Source organism: Stegostoma tigrinum, chromosome 1, assembly GCF_030684315.1.
Source record: "Stegostoma tigrinum isolate sSteTig4 chromosome 1, sSteTig4.hap1, whole genome shotgun sequence".
Taxonomy (NCBI): domain Eukaryota; kingdom Metazoa; phylum Chordata; class Chondrichthyes; order Orectolobiformes; family Stegostomatidae; genus Stegostoma; species Stegostoma tigrinum.
In genome coordinates this window covers 140,348,809-140,375,834 of record NC_081354.1, presented here as the reverse complement: position 1 = coordinate 140,375,834, position 27,026 = coordinate 140,348,809, and the positions used below count along the sequence as shown (strand labels likewise).

At 40.5% G+C, this 27,026-nt stretch overlaps 1 protein-coding gene across 1 annotated transcript in view; it reads left to right on the top strand.

The window, feature by feature from the left end:
* pdzd2 (PDZ domain containing 2) overlaps positions 1–27,026 on the top strand; it is a 422,227-nt gene that overhangs the window by 334,963 nt on the left and 60,238 nt on the right. Inside the window, exons 16-17 of the mRNA XM_048530010.2 lie at positions 16,930–17,017; positions 19,309–19,409. Of these exons, the coding sequence (XP_048385967.2) occupies positions 16,930–17,017; positions 19,309–19,409 (189 nt within the window). The remainder of the gene's footprint in view (positions 1–16,929; positions 17,018–19,308; positions 19,410–27,026) is intronic.

The window sequence follows — 27,026 nt, the reverse complement described above, 5'->3', positions numbered from 1 at the left end:
GCACTACTAATCAGAGAGGGTATCACAGCTACAGAAGCTTCCATTGTCGAGGAAGATCTGCCTACCGAGTCAGTATGGGTGGAAATTAGGAACAGCAAGGGAGTAGTCACCTCGTTAGGGGTTTACTACAGGCCCCCCCAGTAGTAGCAGGAAGATTGAAGAAAGCATAGGTCGGCAGATTTTGGAAAAGTGCGGACGTAGTAGGGTTGTTGTAATGGGTGACTATAACTTTCCCAATATTGATTGTAACCTCCTTCGAGCAGAAGATTTGAATGGAGCTGTTTTTGTAAGGTGTGTTCAGGAGGGTTTCCTAACTCAGTACGTTGACAGGCCGACGAGGGGAGAGGCCATTCTAGACCTGGTGCTCGGAAACGAGCCGGGGCAGGTATCAGATCTTGTGGTGGGAGAGCATTTTGGTGATAGTGACCATAACTGCCTCACATTCTACATAGCTATGGAGAAGGAGAGGATTAGGCAAACTAGGAGGATATTTAATTGGGGAAGAGGAAACTATGATGTGATTAGACATGAGTTAGGAAGCATGGACTGGGAGCAATTGTTCCATGGTAAAGGCCCTAGAGACATGTGGAGACTGTTTAAGGAACAGTTGTTGCGAGTGATGAATAAATATGTCCCTCTGAGACAGGCAAGAAGGGGTAAGATAAAGGAACCTTGGATGATGAGAGCGGTGGAGCTTCTCATCAAAAGGAAGAAGGTAGCTGACATAAGGTGAAGCTAGGGTCAAGCTCAGCTCTAGACGATTACAGGCAGGTGAAGAAAGAGCTCAAAAATGGTCTGAGGAGAGCCAGGAGGGGGCATGAGAAAGGCTTGTCAGAACGGATTGGGGAGAACACAAAGGCATTTTACACTTATGTGAGGAATAAGAGAATGCTCAAAGAAAGAGTAGGGCCGATCAGGGATAGCATAGGGAACTTGTGTGTGGAGTCTGAGGAGGTAGGGGAAGCCCTAAATGAGTTTTTTGCTTCTGTCTTTACGAAAGAAACAAACTTTGTAGTGAATGAAACCTTTGAAGAGCAGGTGTGCATGCTGGAATGGATAGAGATAGAGGAAGCTGATGTGCTGAAAATTTTGTCAGACATTAAGATTGACAAGTCGCCAGGCCCGGACCAGATTTGTCCTCGGCTGCTTTGGGAAACAAGAAATGCAATTGCTTCGCCACTCGCGAAGATCTTTGCATCCTCGCTCTCCACTGGAGTCGTACCTGAGGACTGGAGAGAGGCAAATGTAATTCCTCTCTTCAAGAAAGGAAATAGGGAAATCCCCGGCAATTACAGACCAGTAAGTCTCACGTCTGTCGTCTGCAGGGTGTTAGAAAGGATTCTGAGGGATAGGATTTATGACCGTCTGGAAGAGCATGGCTTGATTAAATGCAGTCAACAAGGCTTTGTGAGGGGCAGGTCATGCCTCACAAACCTTATCGAGTTCTTTGAGGATGTGACTAGAAAAGTTGACGAGGGTCGAGCTGTGGATGTGGTGTATATGGACTTCAGCAAGGCATTTGATAAGGTTCCCCATGGTAGGCTCATTCAGAAGGTCAGGAGGAATGGGATACAGGGGAACTTAGCTGTCTGGATACAGAATTGGCTGGCCAACAGAAGACAGCGAGTGGTAGTAGAAGGAAAATATTCTGCCTGGAAGTCAGTGGTGAGTGGTGTTCCACAGGGCTCTGTCCTTGGGCCTCTACTGTTTGTAATTTTTATTAATGACTTGGATGAGGGGATTGAAGGATGGGTCAGCAGGTTTGCAGACGACAAAGGTTGGAGGTGTCGTTGACAGTATAGAGGCCTGTTGTAGGCTGCAGCGGGACATGGACAGGGTGCAGAGATGGGCTGAGAGGTGGCAGATGGAGTTCAACCTGGATAAATGCGAGGTGATGCATTTTGTAAGGTCGAATTTGAAAGCTGAGTACAGGATTAAGTATAGGATTCTTGGCAGTGTGGAGGAACAGAGGGATCTTGGTGTGCAGATACATAGATGCCTTAAAATGGCTACCCAAGTGGACAGGGTTGTTAAGAAAGCATATGGTGTTTTGGCTTTCATTAACAGGGGGATTGAGTTTAAGAGTTGAGATCTTGTTGCAGCTCTATAAAACTTTGGTTCGACCGCACTTGGAATACTGCATCCAGTTCTGGTCGGCCTATTATAGGAAAGATGTGGATGCTTTGGAGAGGATTCAGAGGAGGTTTACCAGGATGCTGCCTGGACTGGAGGGCTTATCTTATCAACAGAGGTTGACTGAGCTCGGACTCTTTTCATTGGAGAAAGGGAGGAGGAGAGGGGACCTAATTGAGGTATACAAGATAATGAGAGGCATAGATAGAGTTGATATCCAGAGACTATTTCCCAGGGCAGAAAAGGCTAACACGAGCGGTCATAGTTTTAAGCTGGTTGGACGAAAGTATAGAGGGGATGTCAGAGGCGGGTTCTTTACACAGAGAGTTGTGAGAGCATGGAATGCATTGCCAGCAGCAGTTGTGGAAGCAAGGTTATTGGGGACATTTAAGAGACTGCTGGACATGCATATGGTCACAGAAATTTAAGGGTGCATACATGAGGATCAATGGTCGGCACAACATCATGGGCTGAAGGGCCTGTTCTGTGCTGTACTGTTCTATGTTCTATGTTCTATGTTCTATGTTATATAAGTATGACTATGTCAAGCTGTTGCTGAACTAGTCTGTGAGACAGCGCTCCCAATTTTTGCAATAGCCCCAAGGTAGAGATGTACAGCATGGAAACAGACCCAATATTTAGTGACATTGAAGTGGTTCAACGAAGTTGTCATGAGCAGCGATCCTGATTAGATGTGCCTATGTGCCAATATGCAGCAACCGGATAGGCACCACAGAGGCTGTTCAAGGTTGCCCATTATGCTGAAAATGCAGTTGTTCTAAACATTTCAAGATACCACAGACTGTGCACAATGAAAATAATTGAGGATGTATAGATGGTGAGGTAGAGCTGGCTATCATGAGTGTGTATGTGAAAACTAACAAATGTTTTCAGATGATATTGGCAAGGGCAGCGTGTAGTTGAGTAATGAGAGGGGGTAATGGTTAGATCCTTGGAGACACTAAGTACTACAGCACCTTACCTGACTCTGAAAGGGCTTTACAGCCAGTAAATTATTTTTGAAGTGCACTCACTTTGGTAATGTAGGAAAACAAGGGGCCGTTTTTTTCCCTGTGTGCGTACTTGAGGTTATTCACACTGTATGTGACAACACAGCTAAAGCCAAATTCCATCCTATCCCACACATATATGTTTTTGTCAGCTATCACTAGAAAGAAATCAGGAACAGGTATGTTGTTTGATAGTTTCCTTCTTCCAGCACAGGAATAGAGAGGCCAGTTGTAGCAACTGATCCCACTCAGACCAGAGGGATCTCCTGTTGCCCTCTGATTAGATTCAGGTAATTATGAATTTGGAAATGCTGTACTATTTATCATTTCATTGTACTCACCCTTCGATATCTTTTGTTGATACATATAAAATATGTTCTTTTGATGGTGTATGAGTACTCAAAGCTTCATATAAACTGCAGCTATAAATTTCCATGTAACTGGTGCAGAAAGCACAGGCACAGGTAGATTACAATCTGGCACAGAGCTACACTGTTGCTCAGAATAGTTAGAGGCCTAGTTAAAACTCAGGACATAGTTAATCTGAGGATCATTAGGTGAGGTAGACTTTGTCATTTCTCACCTAGGCATATGGAGGAGGTCAGATAGGGGGCTCTCCACTTGCCAATTCACCTAATTGAAATATTTATTAATTGTTATGAAACACAAGAACTCTCAGAGAAGCATACAGACAACAAAATAACATATCAGAAATAGTTTCTTATTAGGGAGAAACCATGAGGCTAAAATCCCATATGCTCTTGTAATATAATAGTTTGATTCTTCCGTGTGCAATCCAAAAATTACACAATCTTATAAATAGTTCTCCCAAAAGAATATTGAATGAATCATCAGGAAACTAAATACTGTTTTTTCAGTTCCCAAAAAATTACATCTTAAGTTCAAAAGACAAAGAAGCCCTTTTAAGCATCTGATCAGAAATAGTTTCCATTCCAGCATGGAGGGCAATCAAAATATCAGGTATATTCATGTAATTACTCAGTTGTTTGTTTGGGTATTTCAAATGGTTATTAATCACAAAGTACCATTGCTTTGGATTATTTGGTTTAAATTTTTTTAAAAATGATAAACATATTTGCAATAAAGTTTTTAAAAAATCAAATGTTTATGAAACTTTCGTTCATTAAGTCACAAACCTCCAGATAAAATAAGCATTGTGAAATGATTTAAGTTGTTACGAAGCATTTTTCCACTTCTGAAAGCAGGACCACGGCTGCCAGGTTTTCCCAATGCTGTACCAGAATGCTCATGCTTCAGATTTAGAGCTGGAAACTTTTCTGAAATCTACCCTTCATCCCAAGCTTCTTGTGCTGTTGCACCAATCATCACTTTTCGCTTCATAATTATGCAGGAGAATATTTCTCTTTCACAATTAAGAAACCTGTTACTTAGGAGTACATTATGTGATGGAGTTGTCACAGGAGCATGGGACTTGCCAATGCTACCACCTGCACCTTTCTTGAAGTGATCTTCAAGATCTTACAGCAGTAAGTACAGAAATCAGGCAGCTTCCCCTATCTCTGTCCCCCAACTGGAGTATTTGTGGCAGGAGTCAAAGCAATATCCAACAGTCTGCCAAGTTAGGTTACGGAAAAGGAATATGAGTCCATATGAAAAGGAAACGGTAGGAGAACTCGCTGCCTGTTATGATTTTCCTCTGCTCTCTCCTTTCTGCTCGGGGTAGGGGGGTGTGGGGTGGTGTTGCTAGAAAATCCAGCTTTTGGTATCCGCAAGCTAATTGAATGTGGAATGATATCACAGCCAAGGTTGATCCAACACTTAACTAACATCACATCAGTCATCAATTCCATGGATTCTGCCTGTTTACTTTGTCATTCGCTGATTGGGCTCACAATGGATGATCTGTGGAAATGGGCTCATTTCACACTACTACAGCTGCTGGAATTTAAATTCAATAAATCTGGAATTGAAGACGTGTCTTAGCCATGAAATTGTCATCAATTCTTATAAAGACCCATCTGATTCACTAATGGAGCTGATGAGTGTGGCTTTGTTAAGGAAGGTCATTCCTTGCAAGTTTGATTGAATTCTTCGAGGAAATGACAAGAAGGATTGATGAGGGTAGTACACTGGATGTTGTCCATATGGCTTTTAGGAAGACATTTGACAAGGTCCCACATGGCAGACTGGTCAAAAAAGTAAACGTCCATAGGATACAGAGTAATGTGTCGAATTGGATCCAAAGTTGGCTTAGCAACAGGAAACAGAGGGTAATAGTCTATTGCTGCCCTTGTCAATGGAAAGCTGTTTCAAGTGGCATTGCACAGGGCTCACTGTTGGGGCTCCTGATATTTGTTTTATACATTAACGATTTGGACTTGAATGTGGGTGGGCACAATTGGGAAATTTACAGATGACACAAAAATTGGCAATGTAGTGAATAGTTTAGAGGATAGCAGTTAGCTCCAAAATGATGTATATGGGTTGGTGGAGTAGGCAGGAAGATGGCACATGGAGTTCAACTCTGATAAGTGAGAGGTAATGCATTCAGGGAGGTCAAACAGTAAAAGGGAATATACAATAATATACTGAGAGGAGCAGATGAAATGAGACATCATGGCTGCAAGTTCACTGGTACCTAAAGATAGCAGTACCAGTAGATAAGATTGTAAAGAAAACATATGGAATTTTGTGCTTTATTGTCAGAAGCGTAGAATACAAAAGTAGAAATATTATGACGAAACTGTAAAAGACACAGGTGAGGCCACAAATGGAGCTTATGTGCAGTTCTGGTCAGTACATTACAGGTAGGATGTAATTGCTCTGCAGAGATTTACTGGAATGTTGCCAGGGCTGGGGAATTGTAGCTACAGGGAGAGATTGGAGAGGTTGGGTTGTTTTTCTTGGAATAGAGAAGGCTGAGGGACAACATGATTGAGATACAGAAAATTTTGAGCAGCAAATTCAGGAACTCACCAGAGAACGATTAAATTAGACTTAGTATTGTGTAATATGTCAGGATGAGTTAATGACCACAGAATAAAGGCACCCCTATGTATCAGTGACCACACTATGATTGAATTTTACATCCAGTTGTAATGGGAGAAAATTGGGCCTAAGGCTAGTATCTTAAACCTAAATAAGGGTAGATGTGTGGGCAAGAAAGCTGAGCTAACTGAAGTGAACTGGCATACAGGCTAAGGGTTAGATCAATAGAAATGCAGTGACATACATTTAAAGGAATATTTAAAAATGCTCAGCATAAGTACATTCTACTATATCAAAAAAATTCCAAGGTGAGGATGCAACGTCCGTAATTAACTAATGAAGTTAGGGGAAGTGTTAAAATTAAGAAAAAAGTATACAATTGCACAATGATGAATGACAGATCAGATGGTTAGTCAGAATATAAAGAACAGCAGAGAGCCTTGAAACAGCTCATAGAATCCCTACCATATGGAAGCAGGCCATTCAGCCCATTGAGTCCACACTGACCCTCCAAAGGTCATCCCACCCAGACACCCCGCCCCCACCACCCTATCCGTGTAGCCGTGCTATTTAGCATGGCCAATCCATCTAATCTGCACATCTTTGGACTGTGGCAATAAACTGGAGAACCTGGAGGAAACCCACGCAGACACAGGGAGAATGTGCAAACTCCACACACAGTCACCCAAGTTAATCAGGAGAAATAAATTAGAATATCAGACAAAGCTAGCTAGGAAAATAAAAATGGATAGCAAGTGTTTCTACATGTATTTTAAAAGGAAAAGAGTAAGTGAAGTTTGTATTGGTCATCTAGAGAGAGACGAGGAGTTAATAATTATAAGGAAACAGTGGATGATAGGAACAAATGTTGTGCCTTCACTATAGCATACATAGAAAACATTCCGATAATAGCTGTATATCAGAGACAGGATGTTAGTGAAATTGCAATCATTAGCAAAGTAGTACTAAGCAAACTGATGAAGTAGCAGGCTGATAAGTTGCAGGGTTCAGGTGGATTTCATCCTAGAGTCTTAAAAGAGATGCGTCTAATAGGGTTGCGTTGGTGCGAATTTCCCCACATTGCTTAGATTGAGATAATGTTCCAATAGACTGACTGTAGCAAATATAACCTTCTAATCAAGAAGACAGGGAGACAGAAAACTAAAAACAATGGCCAGTTAACCTGACCATCTGTTGTCAGGAAGCTTTTGGGATTGACCATTAAAGAGATGATAGCTGCACACTTCAAAAATCTCAAAATAATCAGGAAGTATGGGCGTATGGAAATTGTGTTCAACCAATCTATTGGAGTTTTTGATGGAGTAATGTGCTGTGGATAAAAGAGAACCTGTAAACATACTGTACTAGAACTTGCAGAGGCATTTGATAAGGTGCCACGTCAGAGGTTATTGCAGAAATTACAAACTCATGGCAAAGTGAGCAACATAGTAGCTTGGACAGAAGATTGACTAGTTGGCAGAAAATAGAAATTATGTGTGAATTGGCCTTTGTCTGATTGGTAGGAGGTAGGAGTTTTGGCATTGTCTGTGCTGTTCCCTCAACTTTTTGCAATTTACATCAATGATGTGGATGAGGGGAGTGAAGGCATGGCAATGATTCTTGCAGACTCCCCCAAGATATATAGGAAAGTATGTAATGAAGAAGTTATAAGTAAGTTGCAGGCAGATATAGATACTTCAAGTGAGTGGAAAAATATCTGGCCGAGATAGTATTATGTGGGAAAATGTGGAGCTGTTTACTTTGACAAGAAGAGTGAAGAAGAATTGTATTATTTCAGTGAAGAATGGCTGGAGAATTTTAAGACACAAGGATTTAGATGTTCTTAGTGCATGAGTCACAAAGGTGAACATGTAGATGCAGGGTGTAATCAAAGCGGTTGTCCTTTATTACAAGAAGATTACTAGATTGATCCCTTGAATGTGTTAATTCTGAGGATAACTGGACAGACCAAGCTTTGAAGCCACTAGAGCTTTGAAGAGTAAGGGGTGACTTCATTAACGTATATGAGGTCCTGAACAATCTTGACAATGTGGACTTAGAGAGGGTGTGAGTGAGTCCAGAGCTAGAGGGCAATATTTCAGTGTCACCCTTTGGTACAGATGTGAGTTGAATTTTTTTTTCCTCTGAGAGTAATGCAACTTTGGAACCTCTGGTTCAGAAGGTGGTAGAGGTCGGGTCATTGAATGTTCTTAAGGTAGATGTGGATAAATTCTTGTTAGACAAGGGAATCAAAGGTTATCAGGTAGACAGGAATGTGAAAATTGAAATCAAATAAATCAGCCATGATTTTATTGAATGGCAGAGCAGGATGAGTGATGAATGACCTACTTCTGCTCCAGTTTGTTTCTATGTAATGTTCTGTACTCATTCAACTGATGGGACCATATGTTACTCCAGACTCTTAACTGCCCTCTGAAATGACTTAGCAAGCTGCTCAGTTCAAGGCAGTTAATGATGGGCAACACATTTGGGTCCTGCCAGTGATGCTGATATGTCCCAGACAGAATAAGAAAAGAAATTGTAGCTCCTCTCAACTAATGTGGCAGAAGTGAGGAATTGAACTTGTGAACTTTCTGCTTTGTTTGGCTTAGTAGTGATCCACAACAGAAAGTTCAAAATTATTTTGCACCATTGAATTTGCTTCTTTTTGACTGCATTTCACTATATGGACAGTAGAATTATGACCAAAGTATTATACATCTACGTGAGTTGTTTTTCTTGATAAATTGGCATCAATTATGCAGAGATTGTGCTTTTGCCAGAGACTGATATTTGTTATTGTGCACAGGTTAAGGTTCCTTATTTGGTTAGTCGAAAACTTTGCCCCGCAACTCAACACTGATTGCCAAACTGATTCCTTCCCTAAAACAGACCCCTCTCACATTGGACCATTTTCCACATTTTTAGAGCACATTGTTTAAATTGAGATTCCTGAATTACATTCTGTAGAATTGCATCTCAAGTACAGCTGTGACTCTGCTACATATCTAGTGGACATTAACCGGAAGCTGACGCTTATGCTATTTGTATCTTAAATGAATATACTCTACTTTATAGAAGTTCTAAGTTGTTTAGTTGTACGGATAAGCCACAAATCCATGTGTACCATTATGATTAAGTGTTAATGATTTTACACAGAATGTTTTTTAAGCAGGATTCAAATAATCTCATGTTTTTAATCAAAGGAAAAGATATTTTAATTGAAGTTGTTTCCCCTTTGGCAAATGAAACCCCATTTACTGGTCTTACAATGCCAGTAAAAACTAACATGAAGTGGTAGGTTTACAGTTTCTGAGAATGAAACAAGTGGACTTTGTTTTATTTTTCAGGATCTCATGGTGAATTTGAAAAAGCGTTCACTCTTGTATAACTTCTGGCATTCATTCCTTTACTGTGTGGAATCTAAAGAGCCTGGCTGAAAGGAAATAACTGGAGCAAGACTGCAAAATATTTGAAATCTGATCAATGTACATACCATTCAAAATAAATGAGAAGCAGGCTCCTAAGTCAATGAGTCATATTGGCAACAAAATGACAGAACTAACAACATTAATACCACCAGTGCAAACATGTTAATATAATCCCCCTCCCAAAACAAAACCATTAAGGAACATAAATATGCAACTGTTTGCAACATGAAGGATAAGGGGCATCTCAACTATTGATTAATTAGTTGTTCATTTACAATTCATTAAATTTGTAGAGGTGGAAAAAATAGTGATGTTGTTCACTTCATAACTTTACATAGGGACTTTGTGTGAATCTCAATGAATGCAGGCTTGCAGCTGGTTCTGCACTAGGAACCAGTATTAATGTGATTTACCGTACATGCCTGAATGGAAATCAAAACATAGTCTGAATATTGAGATCATTGTAAGCAGGAGTTTGAGAAGAACAGGATTTCACATGCTTTCTGAGATCATGGGAACTACAGATGCTGGAGAATCCAAGATAATAAAGTGTGAAGCTGGATGAACACAGCAGGCCCAGCAGCATCTCAGGAGCACAAAAGCTGACGTTTCGGGCCTAGACCCTTCATCAGAGAGGGCGAAGGATCTAGGCCCAAAACATCAGCTTTTGTGCTCCTGAGATGCTGCTTGGCCTGCTGTGTTCATCCAGCTTCACACTTTATTCACACGCTTTCTGCCTAGTTTCTGATCTTCTGAAAAGTTGCTACTGAGATTTTAATAGTGACTCGCAATGCTATATTGAGTCCTGCATTGGCTGTGCTGTGGTAGTTGACACTGCCTAGCATTAAAAAACTACAGTTTTCATGCATCATGTGATGATGTGGTGTTACCATCATCTGAAATGTGCAGAGAACTACTGTTTAATTCTTTCTCAGTGGACAGAAAATGTTTTACCATGGGAGTTGATTGAATGATCCCATAGCATTACAGGAAAAAGGAAAGGTCTTGTATTCTGCCAATGCAGTAGGGGCGTACTTGACATGCATTCAGGTGCACAAAAGCTTTTCTGATGAAGGGTCTAGGCCCGAAACATCAGCTTTTATGCTCCTAAGATGCTGCTTGGCCTGCTGTGTTCATCCAACTCCACACTTTGTTATCTCGGATTCTCCAACATCTGCAGTTCCCACTATCTCTGCTCACAATTTTAACCTCACTGCGAAGCCTCTTCCAGGATCCCTAACCTGAAGAAGTTACCCTCCTCCCTCTGGACCAACCTCAGGGGATCTCTATCCATCCCCCTCTCTCCCTATTTATTTCAGAATCCTCTCCCCATTCCCCTTTTCTGATGAAGGGTCTCAGCCCGAAGCGTCAGCTTTTGTTCTCCTAAGATGCTACTTGGCCTGCTGTGTTCATCCAGTTCCACACTTTGTTATCATGTATTCAGGTGCGCAGTCTGTGACGTCACTGGCCAGAGACAGTGAGAGTTGCTGCCTGCATCAACGAGCAATCTTTTGGATGGTTGCTGATCTCAGCCCTACCCCTAAAACCATAAAACATAGAAGCAGAAGTCTGTCCACCATTTAATGAGATAATGGTTGATGTGACAATACTCGACTCCACTGTCCTGTTTTTTCCCCAAAATCCTCAATACCCTCCATGATTAAAAATCTGCCTATCGTAACCCTGAATATATTTAATGACCCGCCTCCACAACTGTATATGGCAAAGAATTCCACAGATTCATTACCAGCTGAGGGAAGAAATTCTTCCTCATCTCTGTCTTAAAGTGAGGCCCCTTATTCTGGGATAATGCCTTCTGGTCCTAGACTCTCCTAGAGAAGGAGAAACAACTTTTCTGCATCTACCCTGTCAAGTCCTGTAAGAATCGGAAATGTTTCAATCAGGTCATCCCTCATTCTTGTAAACTCTTCAGTACATGCCCAACCTGCTTAACCTTGCATATATAAAAAAAATTCCCAAAACTGGGGTCAACTTTTTCTGAACTACTTCAGTAAACTTTTTTGAAGCTAAGTTAGATATTTTTTTGAACAATAAAGGAATTAAGGGATATAGTGAGAACACGGGTAAGTGAATCTGAGTCCACGAAAAGATCAGCCATGATCCTATTGAATGGCAGAGCAGGCTCGAAGGGCCAAATGGCCTACTCCTGCTCCTAGTTCTTATGTTCTTATCAACTACTTCCAGTGCTGGTGTATCTTTCCTTAGAAAAGAAGACCAAAACTGTTCACAGTATTCTTAGTGTGCTGTAACTATTGCTTTGCAAAGTTTCAGCAAAAACTTCCTTCCTTTATATTGTATTCTCTTTGAAATAAAGACCCATTATTCCTTTTGCTTTCCCCCTTAGCTGTTGAACTTGAATGATAGCTTTTGTTTATTCATGGATGAGATCTAGCAAATCCCAGTATGCTGTAGCTTTTTGTAGTCTTTTTCTAATTAAATATTGTTCAGCTCCTCTGTTCTTCCTGCTAAAATGAATAACCTCACATTTTTCCATATGTACAGCTATCAAATAAGCCTCTTCTGGATGACTTCACGTCTTAATATTGCCCAAGTCCTGAGTGATGGCACCTTCAGAATCTCTACATTACCTTCTCTGTCAGGGTTAACATGTAGAACACCAGCATAGCACGATCTGTGTCTCACACTTATTTCAAACTATGCACTGCCTTCTCCTGCAAGATGAATGCAACCAGATTTATGAGAGGATTGCTCACCCTCATAATGTTCACATGAGATTGCCCTTAGTAATGCCCACAGTTCATTTGAACCCATTTGTTAGGGTTGCTGACACCTCATGGTACCGAGTTTGCTCTGTTCACATGCATGTTGTTGTATGCAGAGTTAGACCTGAAAATCAGGTGTTACTTGCCACTTATTTTTCCATAAGAGCATAAGAACCAGAAGCAACAGTAGATCACATATGTCTGCTCCACCCTTTATGACTTGCAGCATCAAATCCATCTTCCCACTCACGCTAATTCATTTGACAGCTCTATTTTAAGATGAATAGGATGCAGTATGCTCCTGTCCAGTGTATGCTTTGGTTTGATTCCCTTAGAGTCTAAGTCTGTTATTCCCTTTTATGTATTCAAGGATGAAGCATCCCATATCCCCCAAGGGCAGAGCATTCCAAAGAATCGCACCCTTGTAAGTGAAGAAATTTCTCTTTTAGTCCTAAATGATTGACCCCTTACCCTTATATCAGAAGACTGTGACCCCATGTTTTAGATTCCCCAGTCAGAGGAAAACATGTCTCACCATCTGTTCTATCAAGTCCCTTCATAATCTTGTATGTTTCAATGAGATCACCTTTCATTTTTCTAAGTTCCAGAGAATATAGAACTAATTTGTACATCGTAGAACAATCCTGTTATCCCACTGATTTATCTACTGACTGCAAGGCCTCCAATAGAAGTATATCTTTCTTTTAAAATAGCAACCAAAACTGCGTACGGTGTTCTAGCTGTGGTTACACCAAAGCCTTGTAAAATTATATTAAGACAGATTTGTGAATTACAACTAACTTTCAATAAAGTCCAACACACCATTTGAGTTTCTGTAAGCTAACTTTGTGTGATTGTATGAGTACATCCATTTTCCATTTTCATTTCTTCTTAAAAATATTTTGCTTTTCTGTTCTTACAACAAAGGTGAATAATAAGGTCTGTGAATTTCAATACTGGTGTGATACTAGGTATGAAGATTGTACATCCCGACGACTGAAGGATCGGATCAGATCAGACAGCATATCTCTCTCTCTAATATATTATGTAACACACACGCACATGCACGCGCACACACACCTTGCAGTTACAAAACTTGAAACTCAGTAATTAGGCAATGCTGGATAATGATCAATGAGGGTAGAGTGGTAGATGTTGTTTACATGGACTTTAGCAATGCCTTTGACAAGGTCCCACATGACAGGCTGATGCAAAAGGTAAAGTCACATGGGATCCACAGTGATTTGGTACAATGTATACCACAACTGGCTTAGTCTTAGAAAACATAGAGTAGCAGTGGAAGGGTGTTTTTTTGACTGGAGATCCTGTGACCAGTTGTGTTCCACAGTAATGTGTGCTGGACCCTAGTGTTTTTAATATATATAAATGATTTGAAGGACAATATAGGTGACCTAATTAGTGAGTTTATGGACAACACAAAGATTGGGAGCAGGGTATAATGAGGAGGATTGCCTGAGGTTACAGTAAGATATAGGTAACATGGAGAAATGGAAAATGGAATTTAATTTGGAAAAATTTAAGGTGATGCATTTTGGGAGATCTAATGCAGGAGGGAAATTGCAGTAAACGGTTCTTAGTAGCATCAACATAGGATCGAGGTGTACAGGTCCACACTTCCCTGAAAGCAACAAATCAAGTGGATAAGGTGATCAAGAAGGCAAATGGTATGCTAATCTCCATCAGTCAGGGCATAGAGTGTAAAAATTGGCAAGTCATTTTGTGAATGTATCGAGCTTTAGTTGGGCCACATTCAGAATATTGTGTACAGTTCTGGTTGTCACTACCAGAAGCTGTAGAGGCTTTGGAGTGGGTGCAAAAACAGTTGACAAGGATGTTGCCTGGTTTTCAGGGTATTGTCTATGAGAAGAGATTGGACAAACTTGTTTTGTCTTCATTTAAACACCGAAGGATGAGAGGCAATCTTATAGAAGTTTGTAAAACTATGAGAGGCATGGATAGTTGGAGTCTTTTTCCCAGGGTGGAAGTGTTAATTACTAGGAGACATAGGTTTAAGGTAAAAGGGATTGGGTTTAAAGGAGATGTAAGAGGTAAGATATTTTAGAGTGCCTGAAATGCACAGCCAGAGAAGGTAATAGAAGCGGATACAATAGCAACTTTCAAGGGGTATCTTAACAGATATATGAATAGGCACAAAATAGATGAATATGGACCACATAGAGGCAAACATTTTTTAGTTTAGAATGGTTTCATGCATCAGTGCAGTCGTGATGGGTGAAAGGGCCTGTTCCTGTGCTGTATTGTTCTTTGTTAATCCTGAGTGCATGAAGAATTACACTGACAACCAATTTAAGATTGTCAGTTGAGCTTGCAGTGTTGCACATTTTTTATGTACTAGAAGCTACGTGTGCACGAACTGTGTCTGTTTCAGCTTAACAAAATTGGTGATGGGCATTCTCTGATTCTTCTCTCAGGACAATGCCTTGACAAATCAGAGTCAACATGACTTTTCAGATGTTTTTCAGTCCCCAAAGAGTTACATTGTCATCAAACTCTAATGCTCTGTTCTGAGGAAGGGTCACCAGACCCAAAACGTTAACTCTGTTTCTTCCCTTCACAGATGCTGCCAGACCTGCTGAGCTTTTCCAGCAACTTTGTTTTTGAACCTAAAATCTATTGTTTGATAGGCACTGGAATCAATTATTAAGAAAGTAATAGAGGAAAATTTGGAAAATCATAATCTAATTAAGCAGAGTCAGCATGGCTTCATGAAAGGAAATCATATCTGACTAATTCATTAGTTTTTTGAGCAAGTCTCAAGCAGAGTGGATAGAGGCAAACCAGTAGATGTGTTGTATTTGGCCTTCTAGAAGGCATTTGACAAAGTATCCCACAAAAGGTTAAGTCACACGATGAGAGCCCACAGTGTTGGAGATAGTATATTGGCATGGATAGAGAATTGGTTAATGGGCAAGAAACAGTGAGAGTGGGGATAGGTTCCTTTTCATGTTAGTGATTTGTAAACAATGGAGTTCCACAGGTATCAGTGTGGGATTCTATTTATAATGTATGTTGACTTGGAGGAAGGAAATGAATGTACTGTAAGCAAATTTGGGGACAACACAAAAATAGTTGAAAAGGCAAGTTGCAAGAGGCATATAAATAGTTTAAAAAGAAATGAGAAGTCAGTGGCTAAAGGGTTGTCAAATGGAGTGTAATGTAGGAAAATATGATGTTGTTCATTTTGGAAGGGAGAACAAAAGCATATTATTTAAATGGCGAAAAAGTGCAGGAAACTGCAACACCAGGAGACTTGTGCATGAGACACAAAGTTAGTATACAGATGCAGCAGGTAATTAGGAAAGTTATTGGAATCCTGGCCCTTATTTCAAGGAGGTTGGTGTGTAAGAGCAGGGAAGTCTTACTGGTGCTGGTGAGGTTATATCTGGAGCAATGTGTGCAGTTTTGGTCCCCCGCTGTAAGAAGATATGTAACTTCATTGAAATTAATGTTTCTAGTCTGGTGACCCTTCCCCAGTTCTGAGGAAGAGTCTCCGGACCCGAAATGTTAACTTTGATTTTTCTTCACAGATGCTGCCAGACATGCTGAGATTTTCCAGCAACTTCTGTTTTTGTTCCTGATTTACAGCATCCACAGTTCTTTCGGTTTTTATAACTTCATTGGAGACGGTTCAGAGAGGGGTTTGTTTGGATAATCCCTTGCATGTAGGGATTGCTTTATGAATAAACAGTTTGAGACTCGATTCACTGGAGTTTAGAAGAATGAGAGGTGGTCTCATTGAAACATGTAGGATTCTTCAGGGCTTGACAGGGTAAATGCTGCGAGGATGTCTCCCCTCATAGCAGAGTCTAGGACCAGAGAGTATAGTCTCAGAACAAAGGGGGGACCATTTTATGAATGAGGTGAAGAGGAATTTCTTCTCTGAGGATTAAGAGTCTTTGGAACTTGTTGCCATGGAGAGCTGTGGGGGCAGAGTCCTTGTGTGCATCTAAGGCTGAGATAGATTGATTTTTGATAATAGGAGAATAGAAGGTTATGGAGAAAATGCGGGAAAGTGGGTATGAAGTATGTTAGCTCAGCCATGATCCTACTGAATGGTGGAGGAGGCTCGAGGGGCTGAATGACCTACTCCTTTTCCTATTTATTACGATCTTAAATCAGGGATAGATAATCCAACACCTGGAAAACAGATTCTACTTGAGAGGCTGATAGAATCCATTTGTTCAGAGATGAAATTAAGTGTGCACAACTTCTAAAGGTATTTAACTTGGCTCAGGCTAATGCAAAATGGTTCACAGTATTTTAGTATTGTGGTAATAGGTGAGTAGATGGTGTGATCTTGGACATGCATATTAGGAGTTCAGTTGTGGAAACTCAGTGAAACCCATTGACCTCCCCATCCAAATTCCTGATGTACATTATTAATGCATAAAGCTGTACATAGGACCAAGACTTTATAAAATCTTTGCTAATTGCTAAAGTAATTTTTTCCCATGAACTGATTAGCTCACACTATAATGGTAAATGAATCCCACAGTGAACTCTGAAAGTTTAATCTGCAATCGTTATGATAACCAGACAGCAAAATGGTTATTTTAGTTAAAACAATGTTTATTTCTCCCATTCCCAATTGCCCTACAGATCTCAGAACAGGAAATGGATGAGGTGATAGCACGTACGACACATCGGGAGAACACAAGTAAAGATGGACAACTATCACACACCACAGGTACCAACAGCTTCTGAATTTCCTCTTTCCTTCCATTTTTTTTCTTCTCATAAAGTATGTATTTTGGAAGATGTAAAAATTCCATTTTCTGATACCCCAGGTGAAATTTTCACCAGTTTGGATGGAAACAAGATTATTGTGCATTGAAGATTATGTGAAAAATTTACTGCTTCATAGAGTCAGAGACATGTACAGCACAGAAACAGCCCCTTGAGCCCAACTGATCCATGCTGATCAGATATCCTAAAAGATCTAGTCCTAGTTATCAGCTTTTGGCCCATGTCCCTCAAAGCCTTTCCTATTCAGATACCCATCCAGATACCATTTAAATGTTGTAATTGTACCAGCCTCCACCACTTTCTCTGGCAGCTCATTCCATACATGCACCACCCTCTGCCTTAAAACGTTGGCTCTCATGTCCCTTTTCCCTTCTCACATTAAATCTACACCCCCTTGTTTTGGATTCTCCCTCCCCAGGGAAAAAACCTTGTCTATTTACCCTCTCCATGCTCCTTATGATTTTACAAACCTCAATAAGGTCACCCCTCAGTCTCTGACAATGCAGGGCAATCTATTCATCCTATTCAGCCTCTACCTATTGCTCAAACCCTCCAATCTTGGCAACATCCTTGTAAATATTTTCTGAACCTTATAAAGTTTCACAAGATTCTTCATATAGCAGGGAGACCAGAATTGTCCACAGAATTCCAATAATGGCTTATCCAATGTCCTGTATAGCTGCAACATGACCTCCCAATTCCTATAGTCAATGCACTGACCAATAAAGGCAAGCGTTCCAAATGCCTCCTTCACTATCCTATTCACCTGTGACTCTACCTTCAAGGATCTACGAACCTGCACTCCAAGGTCTCTATGTTCAGCAACATTCCCCAGGACCTTACCATTGAGTGTATAAGTCGTGTTCTGATTTGCTTTTCCACAGTGTAGCACCTCACATTTATCTAAAGTAATCTCCATCTGCCATGCCTTGGCCTATTGGCCCATCTGCCTGTCTGATCAAGATTCTGTTGTACTCTGAGCTAATCTTCTTTGCTGTCCATTGCATCTCCAATTTTGGTGTCATCTGCAGACTTACTAACCAGACCTCCTGTGTTCACATCCAAATAATTTATATAAGTGATGAAAAGCAGTGGACCCAGCACCAATCTTTGTGGCACACTACTAGTGACAGGCCTCCAGTCTGAAAAGCTAGTTTTCCCTCTAATCTGTGATCTAACCTTGCTAAGCAGTCTACCATGAGGAACCTTGTCGAACCCCTTACTGAAATGCGTATAGATCACGTCCAACATCTTTTTTGACGTGTGATCTGTGTTTCTGTGTTGTACGTAAGATTCCACTTTCTTGTCTGGGATACAATAGAGAATCAATCACATTGCTATGGGTCTGGAGTTAGATGTAGGCTAGACCAAGTGAGGACAGCTGTTTCTGACTTGTCCTGACTGGCTCCTTTTATATAATTTATTTATTTCTCTCTACCTTTTTTCTCCTACATTAAGCCAGTTTGTAGTAACCAGTCTTTTACAACACTAACTGGCAAAATTGAACAACTAGACCACCTGTTGTTTACAACTGTTGATAGTGAATGCAAGATTACCAATTACAACCTATATTGATAAGAAGACGATCAACACCTCGTGTTCAGATAAGGAACATAGAACGCATCAGTTTGCTAGATTAAGTGCATATGTCTTGATTAAAGGGTTCTGATGGAAATTACCAATATTTCTATATCAAACCTCCAGTTTGAAAAAAGAATTTATCAAACAAATTTGATAAACAGGATAGCCTGAAATTCTGGTCCAGATCATGGATGGAGTGTGGTAAATCCTGTCCCCAGATTTTGAGGAAGGACCAAAGGAAATAATTTCTCTTGATCTGTCTCAGTGAATTTTTTTAATCCCTTTAAAATACCTTAATTAGATGATTGCTCAATCTTATAAGCTTAAAAGCGTGTGAGCCAAATTTATGTGACCCGTTGGGTCATTAAGTAACCCTTTAAGCCCTTCTATCATTCTCGTCCATATGCACTGTTAGACAAATATCGTGTATTTTCAGAGGATCACAGCTCAAAACTGAACATAATATTGTATCAGTGTGAAAACCAGTGCAAATGAGGCATTTTTCACATTAGCACGATTCCAGTCCCCATGTTGCAGGTTGCCAAGATTTTTTTTTATATTGCCAGGATTCTTCCTGTAGAAATTTACTAATATAAAACCAGTCATTAATGCAAGAGAACATTTGTGAAGTTAAATGCCTTTTTCCCACAGGGTTATCTTCAAAGAGTCCATCGCCTAGTGTGAAATCCAAGCAGGGTGATGGATCTTCTCTCAGTTGGACGATGAAACGTTTTCTGGAACCCACAAGTCGGGTCAGTGAATAACTTTCCATAGTTTTGCAGGATGATATATATTGTAACAAACTGCTTTCATCAAAAGACAAGATCTTTACAAAACCTTTTCACTTTATTGTTCTAAATTAAAGTCTCTTGCTGAGTTAGAATTTTGTGTAATTTTATTATGCCAGTCAGATGCAAATGTTCATTGCTTCCATAATTACTGGCCTGTGAAGAAGATGTTCGCAGCCAATACCATGAATGAGGGGCCCAATTCTGAATCAGCACTAGCTTGCAGCAGCAGTACTCAGTGATGTGTGAATCAACTCACAGGCAATTCAATAGCTGAAGGGTGTTGTCATCGTGAAATCAGATTTGTTTTCACATTAAGCACAAAATAGGAACGTAGAATAAGATTATTTTGCCTTGTTTTAGATGACATTTTGAAAGCAGGGCAGACTCGAATGTATTGAATGGCTTACTCTGTTCCTTTGTTCCTAGATACAGGGTATGATTCTGGTTCTATTAAAGTAGAAATTTATGTGCTTTGCTCAACCTATTTCAATATTTACAAAAGGTACAAACACATCTTTGTGCAGGGCGTCATTCACCAATAAAAATGATTGTTAATGGAATTTATCATTTTAAATACCTCAATTAGACAAATACTTAATATTCTAAATTTATGTGAATATACGCAGAGAGTTGTGAGAGCATGGAATGCGTTGCCAGCAGCAGTTGTGGAAGCAAGGTCATTGGGGTCATTTAAGAGACTGCTGGACATGTATATGGTCACAGAAATTTGAGGGTGCATACATGAGGATCAATGGTCGGCACAACATTGTGGGCTGAAGGGCCTGTTCTGTGCTGTACTGTTCTATGTTCTATGTTCTATAAACTAGGTTTATGTGACCTGTTGTATCATTTTGTAAGCCTTTAAGCCCTTGTAACAGTCATTTTACCATCTCTAAGACCAATGCATTATGTATTTTCAGAGATTTTCTGCCCAAAACTGAATGTAGCATTGAACTAGGATGAAACCCATTGTTGATGAGGCATATTTTCACATTGACATGATACCAGTGCAAATGGTTCATGGTACTCTAGTTTTATTTGTAGGCAATGCATTTGAGTTTTTTAGTTCCTAGTTATCCAGTTAGATATGTAGGTTATGTAAGTTCCTTTCATTTCATTACTATTTCCAATAGTTTAAAAATTTGGATCATGTCTTTCTGTTCACTTTGTGTCCAACATAACAAATTTATTGAACTCCCCAGGGTTTCTGTGGTTAAGTGCAGTATCCTGTTTGGATCGGAGCCAAAAAAAACCCAAGAAAATATCATGTTTAAGCATTGGTGTGTGTTGTTTTGGCTAATCTCTACTGAATTCAGCATTAGTGTTTTACTTGGCCTCAAGTACGGGGAGAGCGTGGGTGTGAAATGTCACATGAGTCTTAACCTTTGCTCCTATCAGTTGACTCCTGCTGAAAGTCAACCAATGTGCTTGGTGCCCAGGCTCTTACATAGAAAGGCATTTTGCCAAGATTCCAGCATTCAGTGGAGCATAGCAAAGGGCAAGGAAATAAATTCTTGTTTGTAAAGGGAAAATCGGTCTAAAACTTCCTTGATCTCAATAAATTGAATATTTTTTATTCACTTGTATTATGTGGGCATTGCTGTCTGGCCAGCATTTATTGTCCAACCCTAGTTTACTTTGAGAAGGTGGTGGTGAGCTGCCTTCTTGAACCACTACAGTCCATGTGCTGTAGGTAGACCCACAATGCTGTTAGGGAGGAAATTCCAGATTTTTTCCCAGTGACAGTAAAGAAATGGTAATGTGTTTCCAAGTCTGCATGGTGAGTTGGTTGGAGGGAATCTTGCAGGTGGTGATGTTCCTATGTATCTGTTGTCCATGTCCTGATGGGTGGAAGTGGTCATGGGTTTGAAGGGTGTTGTCTAATGATCTCTGGTGAATTTCAGCAGTACATCTTGAAGATTGTGCACACTGCTGATGCTGAGCATTGTGATAGAGAGCGTAGATGTTTGTGGATATGTTGTCAATTGAGCAGGCTGCATTGTCCTGGGATGGTTTCAAGCTCTGTGTCAAGAGTGTTGTTGGGAGCTGCACCCATCCAGGCCACTGGGGAACATTCCATCACACTCCTGATTTGTGCCTTGTAGCTTGTGTACCAAATTTGGGGACACAGGAAGTGAGTTACTCACCACAGTATTTCTAGCCTCTGACCTAAAACCATGAAATCATAAGATAGTGCATCTGATCCCATCACTACCCAAAATGCTGGTAAAGTATTTGCATCACTGGTAGACAGGGCAATTAAGAGGGCATTTGACACACTTGCTTTCATTGCTGTGGCCATTAAATATAGGACTTACGAAGTCATTGATGCAGTTGTACGGTATGTTGGTGAGTCCACTTTTAGAATACTGTGTAAAGTGCTGGTGTCCTACTATAGGAAGGATATTACTAAATTGGAGAGGATACAGAAAAGATATACAAGAATCTTCGTGAGACTGCATTGTTTGAGTTATAAGGAAAAGCTGGATAAGCTAGGATGTCTTTCTGGAGTATTAGAGGTTGAGGGGTGACCTTAAAGACGTTTATAAAATCATGAGAGGCATGGATTAGGTGAATAGCAGAGGTCTTCTCCTTAGGTTAAGGGAGTTCAAATCTAGAGAGCATATTTTTAAGGTGAGAGGGTAAAGATTTAAAGGGACCAGAGAGTCAACATTTTGGATGTGAGATTGCTCGCTGAGCTGGAAGGTTAGTTTTCAGACGTTTCATCACCATTCTAGGTAACATCATCAGTGAGCCTCCGACGAAGCGCTGGTGTTATGTCCCGCTTTCTCTTTATCTGTTTAGGTTTCCTTGGGTTGGTGATGTCATTTCCTGCGTTGGTGATGGCATTTCCTGTTCTTTTTCTCAGGGGATGGTAGATTGATTTGGAGCCAATGTGTTGTTGATGGAGTTCTGGTTGAAATGCCATGCTTCTAGGAATTCTCGTGCGTGTCTCTGTTTGACAGAGAAACGCACGAGAATTCCTAGAAGCATGGCATTCCAACAGGAACTCCATCAACAAACACATTGATTTGGAGCCAATCTACCATCCCCTGAGAAAAAGAACAGGAAATGACATCACCAATGCAGGAAATGACATCACAAACCCAAGGAAACCTAAACAGATAAAGAGAAAGCGGGACATAACACCAGCGCTTCGTCGGAGGCTCACTGATGATGTTACCTAGAATGGTGATGAAACGTCTGAAAACTAACCTTCCAGCTCAGCGAGCAATCTCACATCCAGAACCTCAACATGAGTTACAAATCTTCTCAAAACTCGCTAGTCAACATTTTCACATAAAAGGTAGTTTGTATGCGGAATGAACTACCAGAGGAAGTGGTAGATGGAGGTACAGTTACAACATTTAAAAGACATTTGGACAGATACATGGATAGAAAAGATTTAGAGGGCTAAATGCATGCAAGTGGGACTAGTTTGGTTTAGAAACTTTCTTGGCATGGAAAATTGGACTGAAGGATCTGTTTCCATGCTTTATGACTCTGATGCTACGGGGCAGAATTAGGCCATTCAGCACATCGTGTCTGCTCTGCCATTTGATCATGCCTGATACGTTTCTCAACCCTATTCTTCTGCCTTCTGCCTGTAATGTCCATCTGCTTACCAATCAAGACTTATCTCTGCCTTAAATATACTCAGTGACTTGGCCTCCACAGCCCTCTGCAGCAATAGGTTCCACAAATTATCCCCCCTCTTGCTGAAGAAATTCCACCGCATCTCATTTCTGAACAGGTGCCCCTTCACCAGATAGGCATATCTTAAAATGAGTTGTCTAATGCTGGTCCTGGCATGCCAGGGTTGATCCGCTGGCTTGATGGTAATGGTTGAGTCGGGGATATGCCAGGCTGTGAGGTTACAGATTGAGCTGGAGTACAATTCTGCTGCTATTGATGGCCACAGGTGCCCAGTCTTGAATTGCTAGATCTGTCAAAGTCTGTCCCATTTAGCATGGTGACAGTGCCACACAACATGATGAAGGGTGTTTTCAATGTGAAAGCAGGACTTCATCTCCACAAAGACTCCACAGCGGTCACCCTTACCATACTATCTTGAACAGACATATCTGCAACAGGTGAATTGGTAAGGATGACTTCAAATATGTTTTTCTGTCTTCTTGGTTACCTCACCACCTGCTGCATACCCAGTCTGACAGCTCTGTCCTTTAGGACCAGGCCAGCACAATCAGTCATATTGCTGCTGAGCCAGTGTCGATAGTGGACATTGAAATCTCCCACCTAAAGTGCATTTTGCAACCTTACCACACTCAGTACTTCCTCCAAGTATTGTTGAACATGGAGGAGCACTGATTCACCAGCTGCAGGCAGATGGTATGTAGTATTCAGCCAGAAGTTTCTTTGCCCATGGTTGCCTTGGTGTCAGATGTTAGTAAGAAGGAGATTAAGTAGTCAACAGGCTGTTTCTGCTATTGTCTTTTCTCTTGCTTAGGTCTATGCCAGGTGGTGTGTCCTGTTTCATTTATGTGTTAAGATTTCTTAGAGATAGTTACAACTGAGTGGCTTGCGAGTCTGTTGCGGAGGGTAGTTCATAGTCAACCACATCACTGTGGATCTGGAGTTATATGTAGCCAAGTGTAGGTGAGGATGGCCAATTTCCTTCCCTGAAGAACATTACCAAACCAGATGAGTTTTTCTGACAATCGGCAATGGCTCCATGGCCTTCAGTAGATTCTTAATTCCAGATATTTATTGAATTCAACTTCCACCATCTGCTGTGGAAGAATTCAAGCCCAGGTCCCCAGAACATTAGCTGAGTTTCTGGATTAATAGTCCAGCAACAATACCTCTGTTATGGTACACTTGTCAGACTTCGGACTTACATTTGCTTCTAAATCAAAGATGAACTCAATCACCTTTTACTTAAAACTAAATATTATAATGGGTTAGGCTGCCAGTTTTCAAGGCAGTAAAATGTTTCACTTTGTACATTCCTGTTTGATAGCTATTTAAAATAGCATGCAATAATTGTAAAATGTCTTGTAGTGATTCATGTGTTGCTATGACATGACAAACATTATTGAACTTTTGCAACTACAACTCTAGTATTAAAAACGAGCATTGTAATTAAATCTGTCATACTATGATTAGTAAGATTTTAGTAAAGTTTCTTCCAAGTATTACAGTGTATGATTTAGTTTTATGATGTTTATTCGGTTTTCATGATTTAATGTTAAATAAAAAATGGAATGGTTAAATAGATTAAACTGAAATACTGTGCGCGCTGGAAATCAAACAAAAAACCATAGTACTGAAAATACTCTTCAACTGTAATTATTCTTATTCAAGTAGTCTTCCAGAAGAAACTATTCAACTCCAAAATATTAACTGAGCCAGATCCACTTAGTTACTCCAGGGATTTCTCTCCTTATTCTGGTTAACCAGAAGTTTAACATATTCTCCTTTGCCTCTGGAAGTTTAGTTTATATCCATTCTGAACTGATGGGATGAAAACCTCTTACTACTGACTGTAGGAAGTCAATATAAAACGGCAGTTGCAAGGATTATGTAACTACATTACAAACTGTTTACAAGCCTAAAACAAATTAACAACCTTCTTCAGGGAGGCCATTGTGTCTGATATGGGATGGTTTACACTGGCACAATGAAGGGTTGCTATCACTGGAATTTAAGATTTTTCTTTAAACACTGAAGCAGGGGCTTTCATTGACATGTAGTTTCATGTTTGTACATGAGTTAATTATGTTCAATGCTGGCACTATGTGCCCAAAATGGAGACACATTGCATTATTTAACATTGATAACCCACTATTGATGGAAAAATCACTTAAAAGTATGTTTAAAGCTATTAAAGTAACTGAATAATATTTGGAATGTTCAACTTAATAGATGAAGCGGCCTACTTTTGCTCCTTTTTTTAATATTTAAATCACAAGAAATGTGTAGATGAGAGATTTTGCAAATAAGGTTGCAAGTCCCAGATTCAATGGGACTCAGAACGCCAGGACAACAAAATACTCCCTCCCATACGCACCAGCAGCCCACAGGGTTAAAACTACCAGGCTACATATTGCATACAGGCCTCTTCTGCCATCTGGTAAATTGGTATATTCATGAGATGAGGCCCTAAATTGAGCATTACTTGTCCAAAATGACCTCACTTAGGCAACATGCCGCTGGCACGTTTGAAATCTCCCCCATCACCCATAGAACTGTGGCAGGGCCAAATATGGATGTAGCCAATGACACTTGCTCTCCTTGAGGGTAATGAATCTAGGCTGTAGAGGATGGGCCAAGGCCAAAGTAGATTTTTAATCAGTCAAGAAATCGAGTGTTACAGAGAAAAGGCAGGGAAGTGAAATTGATGATTAAGATTGATGCCTGGCTTTTGTACACAATTGCCAAAAGAATTTTAACACAAGTAAAGTTACTTTTCGGTAGGTAAAGTAGGAAAGGCACATATCACTTAGAAAATGAACCTAAAGAGAATACTTAAGCAAAGGGGCTAGGTTTACTAAACTAATACCTGGAAAGAGCAGATTGCATCACAAAAAAAGGTCAGTCAAACTAGGCCTTCATCCTCTGGAGTTTAGAGATGACTTGATTGAAACATGCAGGCCCTAAGGGGACTTGACCGGTTGGAAGACTCCTGTTGTGGAAGAATCTAAAACTAGGGGACATAGTTTAAAAATAAGGGAGCACCCATTTAAGACAAAGATTAGGAAACATTTTTCTCTCAGGGTTGTGTGTCTTTGGAATTTCCTTCTTCAAAAGACAGTGAATGTAGAATCTTTAATTATTTTTTAGGCAGAGTTAGACAGATTCTGGATTACTCAATGGATGAAAGATTATTGGTAATATGCAGGATGGTAGAGTTGAGATTAATATCAGATCAGCCATGATCTTACAGATTAGCAGGGCAGACTCAAAGGGCCAAGTGACCTGTTCTCATTTCATGTTCATATATTCACATACTCGTATTATCAGACCAGCCGAGATCTCATTGAATGGCAAAGCTGACTCAGTAGCTGAATGGGGGATGACAAAGTGTGGAGCTGGATGAACACAGCAGGCCAAGCAGCATCTTAGGAGCACAAAAGCTGACGTTTCGGGCCTAGACTCTTCATCGGAAAAGCGGGTGGGGGAGAGGGTTCTGAAATAAATAGAGAGAGAGGAGGAGGTGGATAGAAGATGGATAGAGGAGAAGATAGGTGGGGAGGGGATAGGTCAGTCCAGTGACGACAAACAGGTCAAGGGAGTGGGATGAGGTTAGTAGGTAGGAAATGGAGGTGCGGCTTGAGGTGGGAGGAGGGGATAGGTGAGAGGAAGAACAGGTTAAGGAGGCGGGGATGAGCTGGGCTGGTTGTGGGATGACTGAATAGACTGCTTTTGCTCCTCTGTCTTATGGTCTAATTTATACCTGAGTATTTTCCCGATGGAGCTGGCCCAGAAATTTCAGCCTAGCAATAAGCTTCTTGACTTGCCTCTGAATTACCTGCTGCACAGTTATGTCTTACTGTTTCTTGAACTATCACTGGACAATGGACTCAATGTGTGGCACAAATAGAGCACCAAGTTTTT